The sequence below is a fragment of the Oncorhynchus keta genome, chromosome 3 (assembly GCF_023373465.1).
Source record: "Oncorhynchus keta strain PuntledgeMale-10-30-2019 chromosome 3, Oket_V2, whole genome shotgun sequence".
Classification (NCBI taxonomy): domain Eukaryota; kingdom Metazoa; phylum Chordata; class Actinopteri; order Salmoniformes; family Salmonidae; genus Oncorhynchus; species Oncorhynchus keta.
This window is the reverse complement of record NC_068423.1, coordinates 7,809,820-7,826,530: the sequence shown is the minus strand read 5'-3', so window position 1 is coordinate 7,826,530 and position 16,711 is coordinate 7,809,820. Positions and strand designations below refer to the sequence as shown.

General features: G+C 44.1%; 1 protein-coding gene across 2 annotated transcripts in view; it reads right to left on the bottom strand.

The window, feature by feature from the left end:
- Positions 1-750: 750 nt before the first annotated feature.
- LOC118364726 (serine/threonine-protein kinase tousled-like 2) overlaps positions 751-16,711 on the bottom strand; it is a 28,026-nt gene continuing 12,065 nt past the window's right edge. For both annotated transcript variants that reach the window (XM_035746434.2, XM_035746441.2), the window contains 13 exons: positions 16,517-16,627; positions 15,693-15,829; positions 15,318-15,524; positions 13,044-13,110; positions 12,803-12,900; positions 12,152-12,233; positions 11,655-11,746; positions 11,027-11,116; positions 10,695-10,864; positions 6,804-6,942; positions 5,721-5,832; positions 5,289-5,396; positions 751-1,804 (listed from right to left, as the gene is read on the bottom strand). In XM_035746434.2, the coding sequence (XP_035602327.1) occupies positions 1,625-1,804; positions 5,289-5,396; positions 5,721-5,832; positions 6,804-6,942; positions 10,695-10,864; positions 11,027-11,116; positions 11,655-11,746; positions 12,152-12,233; positions 12,803-12,900; positions 13,044-13,110; positions 15,318-15,524; positions 15,693-15,829; positions 16,517-16,627 (1,593 nt within the window). In that variant the 3' untranslated portion in view covers positions 751-1,624. The remainder of the gene's footprint in view (positions 1,805-5,288; positions 5,397-5,720; positions 5,833-6,803; positions 6,943-10,694; positions 10,865-11,026; positions 11,117-11,654; positions 11,747-12,151; positions 12,234-12,802; positions 12,901-13,043; positions 13,111-15,317; positions 15,525-15,692; positions 15,830-16,516; positions 16,628-16,711) is intronic.

The window sequence follows — 16,711 nt, the reverse complement described above, 5'->3', positions numbered from 1 at the left end:
TCTGAGTATTTGTTAGTCAAAAGGATCCATATATTGTGCTGTTTTTTTACTCAAAGATGATTTGTATAAGTTCAGGTCAATAAATAGCAAATAGAAGTTCAAATCTTGTAATATTCACAAGAACTTAAGTTGATAAGATCTAACAGGTGATATGTATTTATAATAGGGAGGTCATTTTGGACCGGGAACACAATGAATTAACATGAAATGAACACAACAGGAGGGTTAAACACGTACTGCAGAGTCCATGCAATTTGTTACTTAAGCACGTTCACTCCTGAATTTCATGCTTGCCATAGAAGGGATTGAATACTTAAGACGCAAGACTTCATTTGTAAAAATCTCTAGAAACATAATTCCACTTGCACATTATGGGGGATTGTGTGTAGGCCATTCAATTTAATCCATACAACAAAATGTGGAAAAAGTCAAGTGGTGTGAATACTTTCTGAAGGCACTTTGAGATTGGCTCTTCAGGCAGTCGTTGGGTTGCTAGCCTTGTACGTAGCATATAGCTAGCTCTGCATGGCTGTGTATATTTGAGTATTACCAGTTAGGCTATTCTACTTTTCTTTGGTAAACAACACACCTATGCTCAAGTGTGAAATCATGTTTCACAATATACTAAAATAACTTTGCTATTATTTAAGTCATGTTGGAATTAAGATTGTTATACTGCACAATTTGCAATGAATGAGAATTCTCTTTGACGTAACTCCTTGCTAACAAACCACAAAGTCATACCAAAAGTTGGTGTAATGGTTTATATGCATTTCTATTAAGTCTCTCCCTCTCCATTTTGAGGGAAAGCCTCATGAAAAAAAATAGACAAGTAAATTCCCAATCCAATATCCAAGAATATATTTAAATCTGCTCAAATCAGTCAAAAGTGACAATCCTCGTGAAAATGACCACTTTCTTTAACTTGTCAGTGTAAACCTAACAGTGATGTATCAGCCAGGCATGCTTTCAACTTAGGTCATCAGAAATAGAAACTCCCACATCATTTGAGCCCTTCAAAAAAGTTAATGGCTCACCATTGGGGGGGTGGGGGTGTAATGGATTATATTATTGGGAAATATAGAGATCAACTTTCGATAAAACTCAAGCAAAAAAAATGTTTTAAAAGCTTCTCTCTCTCTCTCAAAATAAACGGAATGGATATGTAGGAAAATGGTGCCGACAGATAGGGCTTCCATGCTTCTAGCTTACAAGCATTTCGCTACACCCGCAATAACATCTGCTAAACACATGTGACAAATACAAATTGATTTGAGCTGTTTGGTTTTCCCGAAAACATGTATGCACACAACACACACACTAACTTCAGTCCATTTTCCTATAGCCCTCTGAAGCAGCCCACTGGTCAGAGCAAGGTCTTTCTCTTATTTGTGGCAGGTGTGTGTGTGTGTACATGGACAGCCACTGTGTCCTACAGAAAAGCCATAGACTGGCACTGCCCCTTCATGTCTTAGGAGGGGTGGTTGATAGGGAGGGCACTTCAGATATTACTCCATCGTTTAGTCTGTTTTTACCCCCTCCATCCCCCATCCCACTATCCAGAAGGGAGGGCGTTTGAGTAATGTGGCCCCCACAGGGGTCTTCTGGGGTGGCGTTGGGTGCCTCAGTTCGAGGCACTGCTGTTGTAGGCGCTGGAGGTGGAGGGCGTGGAGCCCGACACCAACGGCCCGGCTGCAGTGGCCAGGGCCTTGCGGAAGGGGGGCATGAGGAAGGGGTCTTGGGCCAGCTGCAGCACGTCAATGCGCTCCTCCTTGCGGTAGGCCAGGCAGCGGCGGATGAAGGCCTGATGGAGAGAAATAAAAGGCACCGAAGTGAGACGTTTATTTCTATTTTTATAGATTGTAGATTGTGGCATCCATCAATGTAATTGTCTGGATCATTTCCAAATCCCCCCATAGATACACACACAACCAGTCAAATGTACGCACTACTCATTCAGGGTTTCTTTATTTTTACTATTTTCTACATTGTAGAATAATAGTGAAGATAAACTATGAAATAACATATGGAATCATGTAGTAACCCAAAAAGTGTTAAACAAATCAAAATATATTGTAGATTCTTCAAAGTAGCCACACTTTGCCTTGATGACAGCATTGCATTCTCTCAACCAGCTTCATGAGTTAGTCACCTGGAATGCATTTCAATTAACAGGTGCGCCTTGTTAAGTTACATTTGTGAAATTTCTTTCCTTCTTAATACATTTGAGCCAATCAGTTGTGTTGTGAGAAGGTAGGGGTGGTATACAGAAGATAGCCCTATTTGGTAAAAGACCAAGTCCATATTATGGCAAGAACAGCAAAAATAAGCAAAGAGAAATGACAATCCATCATTACTTTAAGACATGAAGGTCAGTCAATATGGAACATTTCAAGAACCTTTTCAATTTCTTCAAGTGCAGTTGCAAAAACCAAGCGCTATGACGACACTGGCTCTCATGAGGACCGCCACAGGAAAGGAAGAGTTACTTCTGCTGCACAGGATGAGTTCATTAGAGTTAACTGCACCTCAGTCAAAATAAATGCTTCAGAGTTCAAGTAACAGACACATCTTAACATAAACTGTGTGAATCGGACCTTCATGGTCGAATTGCTGCAAAGAAACCACTACTACAAGGACACCAATAAGAAGAAGACTTGATTGGGCAAGAAACACAAGCAATGGACATTAGACCAGTGGAAATCTGTCCTTTGGTCTGACGAGTCCAAATTTGAGATTTCTGGTTCCAACCACTGGTCTTTGTGAGATGCGGTGTGGGTGAATGGATGATCTCATGTGTGGTTCACTCCGTGAGGCATGGAGGTGTGATGGTTTGGGGGTGCTTTGCTGGTGAATTCAAGGCACACTTAACCAGCATGGCTACCACAGCGATACGCCATCCCATCTGGTTTGTGCTTAGTGGGACTATCAATTGTTTTTCAACACCACAATGGCCCAAAACAAAACTCCAGGCTGTGTAAGGGCTATTTGACCAAGAAGGAGAGTGATGGTGCTGCATCAGGTGACCTGGTCTCCACAATCACCCAAACTCAACTCAGATGGTTTGGGATGAGTTGGACCGCAAAGTGAAGGAAAAGCAGCCAACAAGTGCTCAGCATATGTGGGAACTCCTTCAAGACTGTTGGAAAAGCATTCCAGGTGTAGCTGGTTGAGAGAATGCCAAGTGTGCAAAGCTGTCATCAAGGCAAAGGGTGGCTACTTTGTTTAACACTTTATTGTTGCTACATGAATCCATATGTTATTTCATAGTTTTGATGTCTTCACTATTATTCTACAATGTAGAAAACAAAAATAAAGAAACCCTTAAATGAGTAGGTGTGTCCAAACTTTTGACTGGTACTGTGTGTGTGAGAAACACATATATATACACACACACACTGCTCAAAAAAATGAAGGGAACACTAAAATAACCCATCCTAGATCTGAAGGAATAAAATATTCTTATTAAATACTTTTTTCTTTACATAGTTGAATGTGCTGACAAAAATCACACAAAAATTATCAATGGAAATCAAATGTATCAACCCATGGAGGTCTGGATTTGGAGTCACTCAAAATTAAAGTGGAAAACCACACTACAGGCTGATCCAACATTGATGTAATGTCCTTAAAACAAGTCAAAATGAGGCTCAGTAGTGTGTGTGGCCTCCACGTGCCTGTATGACCTCCCTACAACGCCTGGGCATGCTCCTGATGAGGTGGCGGATGGTCTCCTGAGGGATCTCCTCCCAGACCTGGACTAAAGCATCCGCCAACTCCTGGACAGTCTGTGGTGCAACGTGGCGTTGGTGGATGGAGCGAGACATGTCCCAGATGTGCTCAATTGGATTCAGGTCTGGGGAACAGGCGGGCCAGTCCATAGCATCAATGCCTTCCTCTTGCAGGAACTGCTGACACACTCCAGCTACTTGAGGTCTAGCATTGTCTTGCATTAGGAGGAACCCAGGGCCAACCGCACCAGCATATGGTCACACAAGGGGTCTGAAGATCTCATCTCAGTACCTAATGGCAGTCAGGCTACCTCTGGCGAGCACATGGAGGGCTGTGCGGCCCCCCAAAGAAATGCCACCCCACACCATGACTAACCCACCGCCAAACCGGTCATGCTGGAGGATGTTGTAGGCAGCAGAACATACTCCACGGCGTCTCCAGACTCTGTCACGCCTGTCACATGTGCTCAGTGTGAACCTGCTTTCATCTGTGAAGAGCACAGGGCGCCAGTGGCGAATTTGCCAATCTTGGTGTTCTCTGGCAAATGCCAAACGTCCTGCACGGTGTTGGGCTGGTAGCACAACCCCCACCTGTGGACGTCGGGCCCTCATATCACCCTCATGGAGTCTGTTTCTGACCGACACATGTGCATTTGTGGCCTGCTGGAGGTCATTTTGCAGGACTCTGGCAGTGCTCCTCCTTGCACAAAAGCGGAGGTAGCGGTCCTGCTGCTGGGTTTTTGGCCTCCTCCACGTCTCCTGATGTACTGGCCTGTCTCCTGGTAGCGCCTCCATGCTCTGGAAACTACGCTGACAGACACAGCAAGCCTTCTTGCCACAGCTCGCATTGATGTTCCACCCTGGATGAGCTGCACTACCTGAGCCACTTGTGTGGGTTGTAGACTCCGTCTCATGCTACCACTAGAGTGAAAGCACCGCCAGCATTCAAAAGTGACCAAAACATCAGCCAGGAAGCATAGGAACTGAGAAGTGGCCTTGTCACCACCTGCAGAACCACTCCTTTATTGGGGGTGTCTTGCTAAATGCCTATAATTTCCACCCGTCTATTCCATTTGCACAACAGCATGTGACATTTATTGTCAATCAGTGTTGCTTTCTAAGTAGACAGTTTGATTTCACAGAAGTGTGATTGACTTGGGAGTTACATTATGTTGTTTAAGTGTTCCCTTTATTTTTTTGAGCAGTGTATATATAAAAAAAAAATATTAAAAAAAGGTTAAAATAATGGGGAGATTTGATTATCCAATGTCAAGTCCTAGCTGATGGAGATCAGATACACCCTCCTACCCTGAAACACACACACGCTGATCCCCCTTTGTGACCAAACCTTTTGAATACTTTGTGACAAGTTAAAGGAATGGTGGATGGTTCACTCAAGATACAATTCAATCTGGGTAAATGATTGTAAAGGGATGAGAGGTTGATTCCATGGTTTAGCTGACTTTGAGAGTGAGTGTGTGTGCATGGAGAGAGAATGTTGCAAACGTATGTGTATGTGTGTGTGTGTGTGTGTGTTTACAAATGTGTGTTGCGTACCTTGGCTTCTGTGGTGACCACAGGTTTGGGGGGAAACTGCACCTCTTTGGCTTTCAGTATGGTGTTCTCCTGTAATATGTCCTGCTGGGACTGGTTGTGTCCAAATGGCTGGAGAGAGGAATAAAATTAAAGAGATTTACAGAGGGAGACAAAGGCGATAGAGGGGGGAAAAGAGGCAGGACATCTTTGAAAGACTACAAACTCCAAGACTTTCAAGAGCATTGTTGCTTGAGAAGGAGAACGGTCGAAGGGACTAGCAATTAAATACTTCAAAGTGTAAAGTTTCAGTAGCCTCGCTAGAACAGCTGGTTCTAGAGTAACGTTTCAGACGGTGACGTTTGTCAGGAACGATGTTAGCAAGACATCGCAAGGACGCACAGCGTTGCGAAGGGGAATCCATTCAAGAGTTCTACTTGAGCGTGGTGTGTTTACCTTGCGTCCGTAGAGGCTCTGGTAGAAGATGACCCCCACCGACCACACATCCACCTTGTTGGAGATCTTGGGGGGTTCCTTGCCGACCACAAAACACTCTGGGGGCAGGTACCTGCAGAGGGGGCATTATAAATTAGTAATGTATACTAAACAAATATTTAACGCAACATATAAAGTGTTGATCTCGTGTTTCACAGGCGGATTTAAAAAGAACCCAGAAATGTTCTATGCGCACACTGTTAGAAACCGTGTCAGGGAAAGACATCAGTATGCTCCTCTTGATCCTCATCAGGGTCTTGACCTTATTGCAGTTTGGCGTCGTAACAAGACTTCAGTGGGCAAATCCTCGCCTTCGATTGCCACTGGCTCCCTGGAGAAGTGTGCACTTCGAGGATGAATCCCAGGTTTCAACTGTACCAGACAGATGTCAGTATAGCGTCGTGTGGGTGAGGTTTGCTGACATCAACGCTGTGAACAGAGCGCCCAATGGTGGCAATGTAGTTTTGCTATGGGCAGGAATAAGCTACGGACAACGAACACAATTGCATTTTATCGAGGGCAATTTGAATGGACAGAGATACCATGATAAGATCCTGAGGCCCATTGTCGTGCCATTCATCCACCGCCATGTCGGCCCTGTGTGGCAATGATCTGTACACAATTCCTGGAAGCTGAAAATGTCCCAGCTCTTCCCCCATTGAGCTTGTTTGGGATGTTCTGGATCGACAGTGCGTTCCAGTTCCCGCCAATATCCAGCAACTTTGTACAGACACTGACTGACTGGTTTACTGATCCACGCACCTACCTTACAATTTTTTTAAATTTTTTATCTGTGAACTACAGATGCATATCTGTATTCCCGGTCATGTGAAATCCATAGATTACAGCCTAAAGAACTTCAATTGACTGATTTCCCAATATGAACTGTAACTCAGTAAAATCTTTTGAAAGTGTTGCATGTCGTTTTTTTTTTTTTTTTTCTCCATTGTAATTGAGTGTGTGAATGTTAAAATGTTTCCAATGCTGGCTGTTGTATGTGCGTTTTTGCTTGTGCACGCTTGCAAGTGTGTGTAAAGTGCGTACCAGTAAGTCCCTGCTCCCTGGGAGGTCAGCTCCATCCCGTCCACAGAGTTGTAGCTGTCGTCATCCATGATCTTGGACAGACCGAAGTCGGTGATCTTTATCTCGCCGCACGCCGTGCCGTTCACCAAGAGGATGTTGCCTATGGAGAGAGAGAGAGAGGGAGAGAGAGATGGGAAATGTAGTGAAACGCATAACACACATTATGATGCATCTTTTGATTGAGGTTATTTGTGATAAGCAGTTAATTGTATTTCAGCGCGTAGTAGCCCCGAAATACAGTATTAGCCCACGGAGAGAAGCACGAGATGAATCAACTTTCTAAAGGTCAGCGTTTTCCCTGTTAGTTAACAATATAGTTAGTTAACAATATCAACATTTCCCTTTACTGTGGCAGTTGTGATCAAATCAACAATATTAGCCACTTTCAACACAACATACCGAAACAAAAACAAACTATGCAAGACTTATTAGTATGCAAAACTAACTTTCCCCCTTCTGATGACCAGGTGGCGAATCGCATCTCTGCATGTCTGGCAGACATATCAGTGTGGATGACGGATCACCACCTCAAGCTGAACCTCGGCAAGACGGAGCTGCTCTTCCTCCCGGGGAAGGACTGCCCGTTCCATGATCTCGCCATCACGGTTGACAACTCCATTGTGTCCTCCTCCCAGAGCGCTAAGAACCTTGGCGTGATCCTGGACAACACCCGGTCGTTCTCAACTAACATCAAAGCGGTGGCTCGTTCCTGTAGGTTCATGCTCTACAACATCCGCAGAGTACGACCCTGCCTCACACAGGAAGCGGCGCAGGTCCTAATCCAGGCACTTGTCATCTCCCGTCTGGATTACCGCAACTCGCTGTTGGCTGGGCTCCCTGCCTGTGCCATTAAACCCTTACAACTCATCCAGAACGCTGCAGCCCGTCTGGTGTTCAACCTTCCCAAGTTCTCTCACGTCACCCCGCTCCTCCGCTCTCTCCACTGGCTTCCAGTTGAAGCTCGCATCCGCTACAAGACCATGGTGCTTGCCTACGGAGCTGTGAGGGGAACGGCACCTCAGTACCTCCAGGCTCTGATCAGGCCCTACACCCAAACAAGGGCACTGCGTTCATCCACCTCTGGCCTGCTCGCCTCCCTACCACTGAGGAAGTACAGTTCCCGCTCAGCCCAGTCAAAACTGTTCGCTGCTCTGGCCCCCCAATGGTGGAACAAACTCCCTCACGACGCCAGGACAGCGGAGTCAATCACCACCTTCCGGAGACACCTGAAACCCCACCTCTTTAAGGAATACCTAGGATAGGATAAGTAATCCTTCTCACCCCCCCCACCCCTAAAAGATTTAGATGCACTAGTGCAAAGTGGCTGTTCCACTGGATGTCATAAGGTGAATGCACCAATTTGTAAGTCGCTCTGGATAAGAGCGTCTGCTAAATGACTTAAATGTAAATGTAAGAGATTTTGTTGTAGGCAGAACACATTGGAATAGGATTCTATTGCATTGACTTGCACAACTCAGCACGTACTCTACATAGAACAGACCAGTGCGGCATAACCAATCAGAGCTGCAGTGGGCCTACATGCAAATAAACCATTGCCATGTATGGATCTGTGCCACTTACTTTGAACTGGACTGTTTACACCATGAGCGGTTGTGAGTAGATGCGCTTGTTTTGAGATCAAAGCAGGAACTGCATGTAGCCACGTGCAAATTTAGTTAATATTCTTTGATAGTTCGGATGTTATTAGCCCAGTTATAGATGATATTAGCCCAGTTATAGATGATTTGTAGTCAGCAAGGAGGGAGTGTACATTTGTAGCCATCATTTCTAGCCATCAAATCGAGTCAGGTAAAGAACTTTTGTCATAAATGGACCTCTAGGATACGTGGGACGTTAGCGTCCCACCTGGCTAACATCCAGTGAAATTGCAGAGCGAGAATTCAAACTACAGAATTGTAAATATTTAACATTCTTGAAAATACACATGCAATATGTCAAATTAAAGCTTAACTTCTTGTTAATCCAGCCACGGTGTCAGATTTCAAAAAGGCTTTACGGCAAAAGCAAACCATGCGATGATCTGAGGACCCCATGAAACAAACAGACAATCATATTTCATCCCACCAGGCGCGACACAAAACTCAGAAATAACGATATAATTCATGCCTTACCTTTTTACCTCTGTCAAAACAGTACACTTCACACTACCCTCGTTCTGAACAGGGCTACTTCTTCATTACACAAAGGAAAAACCTCAACCAATTTCTAAAGACTGTTGACATCCAGTGGAAGCGATAGGAACTGCAAGCATATTTCTATTAAAATCGGGCTTGCCATAGAAAACTAATGGGAAACAGATTGACGGGGTTTCACCTGCCAAATAAGTTGTTATACTACCAGACATCATTCAAAAATAATTCAAACTTCAGAGTGTTTTCTATCAAATACTACCAATTAGATGCATATCCTAGGCCTGAGTATAGCAGGCAGTTTACTTTGGGCACCTCAATCATCCAAACTTTTGAATACTGCCCCCTATCCAGAAGAAGTTAAATGGCCAGTGTTGTATTTTGAGACAGGCTTGAATAAGCTAAGCAGCCAATAGGCAGAGGGAAGCATAATTTGTCTCATTCTCTGTAATAATGGTATAGGAATAACTCATTTTATTTGGTAAAGTGGTTTCTTGCATCAAAACAACATTTTCAGTCAACTCCTTGTCTGAAAGGACAAGTGGATAAACAGGTTAATGTCAAGCCCAGCATGTCTTTTATCAAAAGACTCATGGCCTGCAGGCCTGCATCAAACACCACACATTGTCTGTTACTGTAGCCTGAATGATAGAAACCCTATATTAAATTCCATATTAAAATGTTATGGGATGTCTTTTCTCCATAGTTTTTCATGTTAGGCCACTCTGGTAGGCCTACATTATGATCAAATAGCCACAGTAGTCTACTTGGGCACTTAAAACAGGTACAGCCTCAGTGTTCGCAGTAACCTCACGCTGGAAGTTGCACAGAATTTTCACAACGTTCAAGTTTGCGCTCAGCGGACCTGAAAATAGCTCAATGCTGAAATAAATTGAGGGAATATTGCATATGATAAATACATTTTACCTTGAACTTTATTTGGTGTGTATGCTACAAAATACTATTAAAAAAGGGAAGACTTCCTCCCGGGTGGCGCAGTGGTTGAGGGCGCTGTACTGCAGCGCCAGCTGTGCCACCAGAGACCCTGGATTCGCGCCCAGGCTCTGTCGTCCGGGTTAGGGAGGGTTTGGCCGCTAGGGATATCCTTGTCTGATCGCGCACCAGTGACTCCTGTGGCGGGCCAGGCGCAGTGCGTGCTAACCAAGGTTGCCAGGTGCACGGTGTTTCCTCCGACACATTGGTGTGGCTGGCTTCCGGGTTGGATGCACGCTGTGTTAAGAAGCAGTGCGGCTTGGTTGAGTTGTGTATCGGAGGATGCATTACTTTCAACCTTCGTCTCTCCCGAGCCCGTACGGGAGTTGTAGCGATGAGACAAAACAATTGGATACCACGAAATTGGGGAGAAAAAGGGGTAAATACATTTTTTTTTAAAGGGAAGACTATAGTGGACCTTAACTTAAACCCAGATATGCTTGGACATCACAGCAGGGTCAAACAATCAATACTTTCAAATCAGCTGCATTCAATTTAGTTTAATGGAATAGTATCAAAGGTGAAAAATCCAAGCTAAATCTAGCGCACCTCAAATACCGTCAAGTGTTCACACACACACACACACACACACACACACGACCTGGTCACTCCTGTACAGCTCAAGCCTACTCCTGCAACGATTAAGGTTAGGATTATCGGGGGCAGGTTAGAGTAAGGGTTGTCAGGAGCTGACCGTGGCCTGACTGACCTGGCTTGAGGTCATAGTGGATGATGGGCGGACGGATCTCGTTGAGGTATTTGAGGGCGTTAACGATCTGCATGATGATGGAGCGGCCCTCCTTCTCAGACATCAGCTTGTGCTGCTTCAGGTAGAAGTCCAGGTCGTTGCCCTCGCAGAACTCCAGCACTGTGCAGAACCTGGGGAAGAAAACACAGAGTGAAGCCGTATAAAATTAGGAGAAGAAAACTAGAATAATGGAAGTCACCATACAGACACCGAACTAAGGGCTAAATTGACTATGAATAAAAGCATGGATGAAAGTTCCTATCCATCCATGGGTTAGTGATGGAGTGACTTACGAGTCTGTGTCCAGTGAGAAGTAGTCATAGAGTTTGACTATTCGGGGATGGTCCAGTTCCTTGTGGATCCTGTACTCTCTGCAGGCATGCCTGAAACAAACATGGATGCACTACGGTCAAACACTGTAGTGACTCAACACAGCGCACACACACTACATGTCTACAGTGTCGGACCTAAGCATTCACATGAAGACACACAGCCGAGAACATCTTGGAAAATCCCTACAACCGGATAATGGATGTACAGATTAAGGGGGTATTACATCAACCATCCAAGGAGTTTGTGTGTGATTTAACTTAAAATAATAGTTTATGGGCTGATTAAAATATTTAAAAACACTGCCAACGACTGAGGTAGCGGAGTTGGAGGCAACATTATCTATACGCAAAACAACTGATTTAATCTTAGAATTTTTCTTGGATGATATCTATGAGAAGGCAGAAATTATTTACTCAAATCTAAAGTAAAAAGCGAGAAACTGTGTTGTATATGATACAACCGGCAACAGCAGCGCATCAAACTTGTTTTCCATAAAGTGCTTTCCAGTCTACTTCAAATTATTATTCTGTGTGCCGAGACGGCTGTTTGGCGGACACAAAATGTCAGTCCAGCTGCAGGTTTCCTTACTTGTGGTAGTTCTCCTTCTTCTCGTCCCTCCAGTTCTTGTTGAGCTGGTGGATCTTAACCGCCACGTATCTTTGCTCCGTTAGATCAAAGGCCTAGGGATGAACACAGAGTCAGACCAAAACAATGATATAGAGCAATATTCAGTTCATTACATGTATGGACTTAGGATGCCTTTTGTAAATTGCCTCCAGTGTTACAGAGTGCGCTCTGGGTCATTCGTAAATTCAGAGCGTTGTCAGATTGTCCGTTCACTCGGAGCGCATAGAGGGCACACTGGACGCTCTGGCCAAGGAGTAGGGTTAATCTGAGGGTTCTCAAGTTAACTGGCTTAAATTGGCTAGTTTGCTAGCTACTTCCAGAAACAAAATCAGAGAACACCTCACTCAGACCATTTTACTCATCCTAGCAGGGCTGGTTAGACTGTTTTCATGTTATATAGGTTCAGTGACAAAGCTGTTTGCTGAGGTTTACTGACACAAAGACTAAAAAGTGGTCACCTTGTAAACTTCACTGAAGCCACCTCGTCCCAGTAGATATAATAGCAGGTATCGATCGTTCAACGTGGGGTGGTCTTTAAATCTGATGAGAGGGGGAGACCACTGGTCAGTTTCTGAATGAGGATTGAGCAAAGGAACAGGTACATGCTACATTCCAGGAGGATAAAGATACAACAGGACAGTCCACTCCAAAATGTTCTGTACTCTTGCTGGTCCTAGAGAGCTACAGGATGTGCTGGCTTTTGCTCCACTAACCCACTAGATTCAAATAATTAAGTTCTTCAATCTGCAGGTTGGCATTTATTGTCATGAATCTTGCCCTGGAGGCAGCTCTCCACCTGGCGTGGCCACAAAGTCAACAAATCGAATTCTAACCTCAACCACACTGCCAATTCTGATGCTTATCCCTAACCTTAAATTATGGTTACATTTTTGTTTTCATGAATTTTTACAATATAGCCAATTATGACTTTACAGCTGGCCCAGCTAGCGGAAATCTCTCAGTTCTGCCTCCAGGGCAAGATTCATGACAAACGTCAACCTGCCTTCAATCTTCAGGACCATGATAAGATAAATCTACTTTGTAGTGAGAACGAGTTTGGTAATTGGAATGGAATGCAGAAAAAGAGAGGAAGGCCAAGGGGAGCGTACGTGGAGTTGTCCTCATTGTGGATCCTCTTCAACTCCCGGATGTGGAGGTTCCTGACGCGCTCCAACCTCTCCAGCTCTGCCTGGATCTCTGCCTCCTCCTACAGGAGACACACACACACACACACGTTAGTCACTCAGTATCACACACTCTTCATATAACAATCATGTCTAATGACAGTACTGTTTGGATTTATTGTGTATTGCATTTCCTCTGTTTCTTTTCAGCGGAGACGGACAGTACCTTCTTTAGATGCCCAAGCCGGAGTTTGAAAATCTCCTCCTGCTCGTGATATTCTGCAAGCGACAGCCTGTGGTTCAAAGACAAAAGGGGCAACTATAAAACAAAGTCATCTTCTTTCGGTTTTCGTCCCTATTGAAGACTGCCTCAGGCGCTTAATCAACGGACCAGCTACACCTGTGTGGAAGCTTGCTGTTCAGCACCTGAACAACTTGGATGTGCATATTTGACGCTTGTTGGATTCTAGCTTGAAATATCTTTATTCATGCTACCTTACTAGAACGTATTGATTACTTTCCATGTATAATGAATGTATATGTTTGTGTCAGTGGAGGGTGGATAAGAACTAGGTGTATGGAAAGTTACTGGGTGAGAAATGGGGAGGAGGCAGGACGTTTACAGTCGGTCAAACATGTTATTGTTAAATCTCATGGATCCTATGGAGGAAGGCAAAGGGCAACAGTCTGGTTTTAGTTACTGATAAGGTAAGACAGCCATGGAGTAGGGAGGAGTGAGGAATTTGGGCCGAGGTCAGGACAGATGAAGTGAGAAGGAACAGTTCTGTTACACACATATACGCCCACCAAGGTTCTAACAGGGAGGCGTGGCCATGACTACACCAGTGAGAGGAACCAATTAAGTTCCTGACTAGCAATCGAGAAGTATTGGCTGTCTAGATGTGCAAGGAGTTGACTCTGCCTAGTAGGAGGGTATAAAATATATGTGCTTGTGTAAAAATGTCTTGGTCTTTACAGCTATATGACCCAGTGGGTGAATAAACTTGATTTGAGCTTTTCCTAGTCATCCGTTTGAGTTTTTAACTCTGTTAAGAACCTAACACCCTCTTCATTAATGGCTCTCCCACACGCTGTGATTTTTTGTAAAGGCTAATGTCTTCTGATATCCTCCACTGTAAGAGAGAAAGAACATCTGGAACATTTTGAAGATTTGCTATCAGAAGAGTGCTCACACTTTGCGACTCTGTCCGTGTCATTTCCACTATTATGAATAAAGTTGAGTAAAGTATTGTTGCAGATCATCCATTCTGTTGACCAGATACTCAAGCGGCCGCTCTAACAATCAAATGAAATGTCTTCAAAAACGGAAGGCAGTCGGGAGGAAAGATCAGGTGGGAGTTGGACCATTCTAGCCAATGAGAGGGCAGATACGCATGGGAATAGACAACTCTGATATAAAGTGTTTTTTCCCCTCAAAGTTGCAGGGATATCATGGGTCTTACTTATATCAATACACTAGTAACAATCTAAACATTACAAAACATATATTTATTCAAATAAGCCTCACGTAGCAAATAAGCCATTGCAATTTTCTGGGACCAAATTTGACAAGCTCTCAATGACCTCCATATATAAAAACGTCTGGCTTGGTTAGTGGGGAAAAAATGAAATAAGATGCACCACCTTCTGGAGAAGATTTTGTGCCCAGTTATCCCACTCGGTTCGCCTTAGTCATCTTCCTCAAATGACGCAATCTTTGCAAAAGGTAGGAAATCTGATTTCATTGGTCCTCAACTCGCAGCTCAGACACTTCATTCAGGATAAATGGAGTTAGCCTGCCCCAGAGCAGGTTAGTTTTGAAGGTTTCTTTGCCATAGACATTTACCTGGCTAAAAGGTGGGACTTTTTCATGGTACCGGTTATCCCAAGTACTCAGAGTTGAACAAAGTTACCTTGCCAACTCCTGCAGAACTGTGACAGAAAATTCAGACATTTGGTTTTGTCCGGGGCTTGCAAGTGCAATAAATTGGATGTCGTTGACCCTGCCATACTGTGACTCATGAGCTCCCGTTTTTCACGAACAACCTAAAGATCATTAAAAAAAGCTGCGACACATGAATTGTGCCACTATCGTTCCAAACTCTTACTGTGGGGGCTTGGCATAAGTCAACGACACTGGCCAAATCAACCCCTATTCCCTCTACACTTGTGGAGACCTGAGAGGATTTAACAGGTGTAAGCAATATCGTAATAGCTTCAACTTGTCCTCTAATAAGCTAGGTGGAAGTTTCACCATATTGCCTATATAAATCAAATCGTCTAAAATTCCTAAAAGGGCATTGGGACACCCTTTCCCTATATCTGTGTCGTGTTCATAAGGACACTCAAGGGTAAACATTTTGCAACAGAAAATGAGAAGGAGCCTTTCTTATTGGACAAGTTCATGTAGTCCCTCCCCGTTTTCCTTTGTTTTATTCCATTTTGTTCCTAATGAACATGACCCACTCAAAGATAAGCCAGAGGTACAATTCGTCCTTACGCTTCGTTGTCTTGTCCGTTGGTCTTGCTCTTGCGTTTGTTGGTGCCGGAGCTGTTGGGGGCGGTTGGAGGCTCCATGGTGTTGGGGGTGGTGAGGAGGGTGAGGCTCTGGGCCGTGGTGGTGGTGGTGGTAGAAGGCTTCCTCTTACCCAGCAGCTTCCTCTGTCTCTCTATGTCCTCCCTCTGAGAGTTTATCCTCTCCTGCTGCCTGGGAACACACACAGAGGCAGACACAATGAGGGGCAATGAGGATGGCACAGTGCTGGGCCATTGAAATCATAGTCCTATTTATTTCTATGCATTAGGAGTAAAGTGTATGTATGTGTGACTCTAGGCTGTGTGTGTTCACTTGAAGAGGTTGTGTGTGTGTACTGACTTGATGAGGTTCTGGAAGGCATATCCGTCAGTCCACTGCTCGGTGAAGGAGGCTCCGTGTCTCACGGTGGTGAAGTGGCCCAGTCGCAGGCGGTCCTGCATGCTTTTGTCCCGGCACGTCCTCTTCTCCTGCTTCGACTGGACACACACCGCTGATTACAATGATTTACTTTAATCAGGGGCTGATTTTGACCTATGACACCAGGTGAGTAGAATCTCCGGCCAATTAATTAAAATGGCAATTCCGCCACTTTTCAACCTCAATCATTATCTCCAGCACCATATCAGTGTCTACACATGTGAAAACAGCGTGTTTCTATGATCTATGGTAAAAAAAATAAAAAATAGTTCCTAAAAAAAATGTTCTGTGAAGTAAGAAAAAGTGTTTTTCAAAACCTGCAATATGTTTCTAGCCAGAAGGAGGATATTTTCTTTCTCTCCACATCTCCGTGAAACTCGTGTTGGAAAATCAGTTTTAACCTTTGATGACATCGGGTAGAACTTAACTTTATATATTTACTCCCTACAAAACATAGAAATGCACCTTTTTACATATGTAGACACTGGTATTGTGCTGGAGATAACGAACATGAGATTGTAAAGTGGTGGAATTGCCATTTAACTACCAGGTAGCTTGTACTCTGGACCTCCAAGGGTTAGAATTTACCTTGAGCCAGGTTGTGCTTCTTCTGCGGTGTGAACAGACCCTTATGCCACTCGGTATCGATTTTGCACTAAGTACTGCTCGTTTTTAAGTTTAACCATATCAGTTTGTTGTTTTGGACATTTAGAACCAAGGGTGTCCATGGAAATACAGACACTCACCTTCTCGATAAGCAGCTTTTTGCTCATGGTCACACACTTGTTGAGGCGCTCCTTGTACCGCTCCAGCGCCCTCTGCTGCTCGTCTATCTGGCGCCGCAGGTCACAGTTAGCCTAAAAAAAAAAAGAACCGTTAGGAATTTTATGAATAATGACTAAACAATATCTACATTTTAAATAAAACTATAACTAAATACA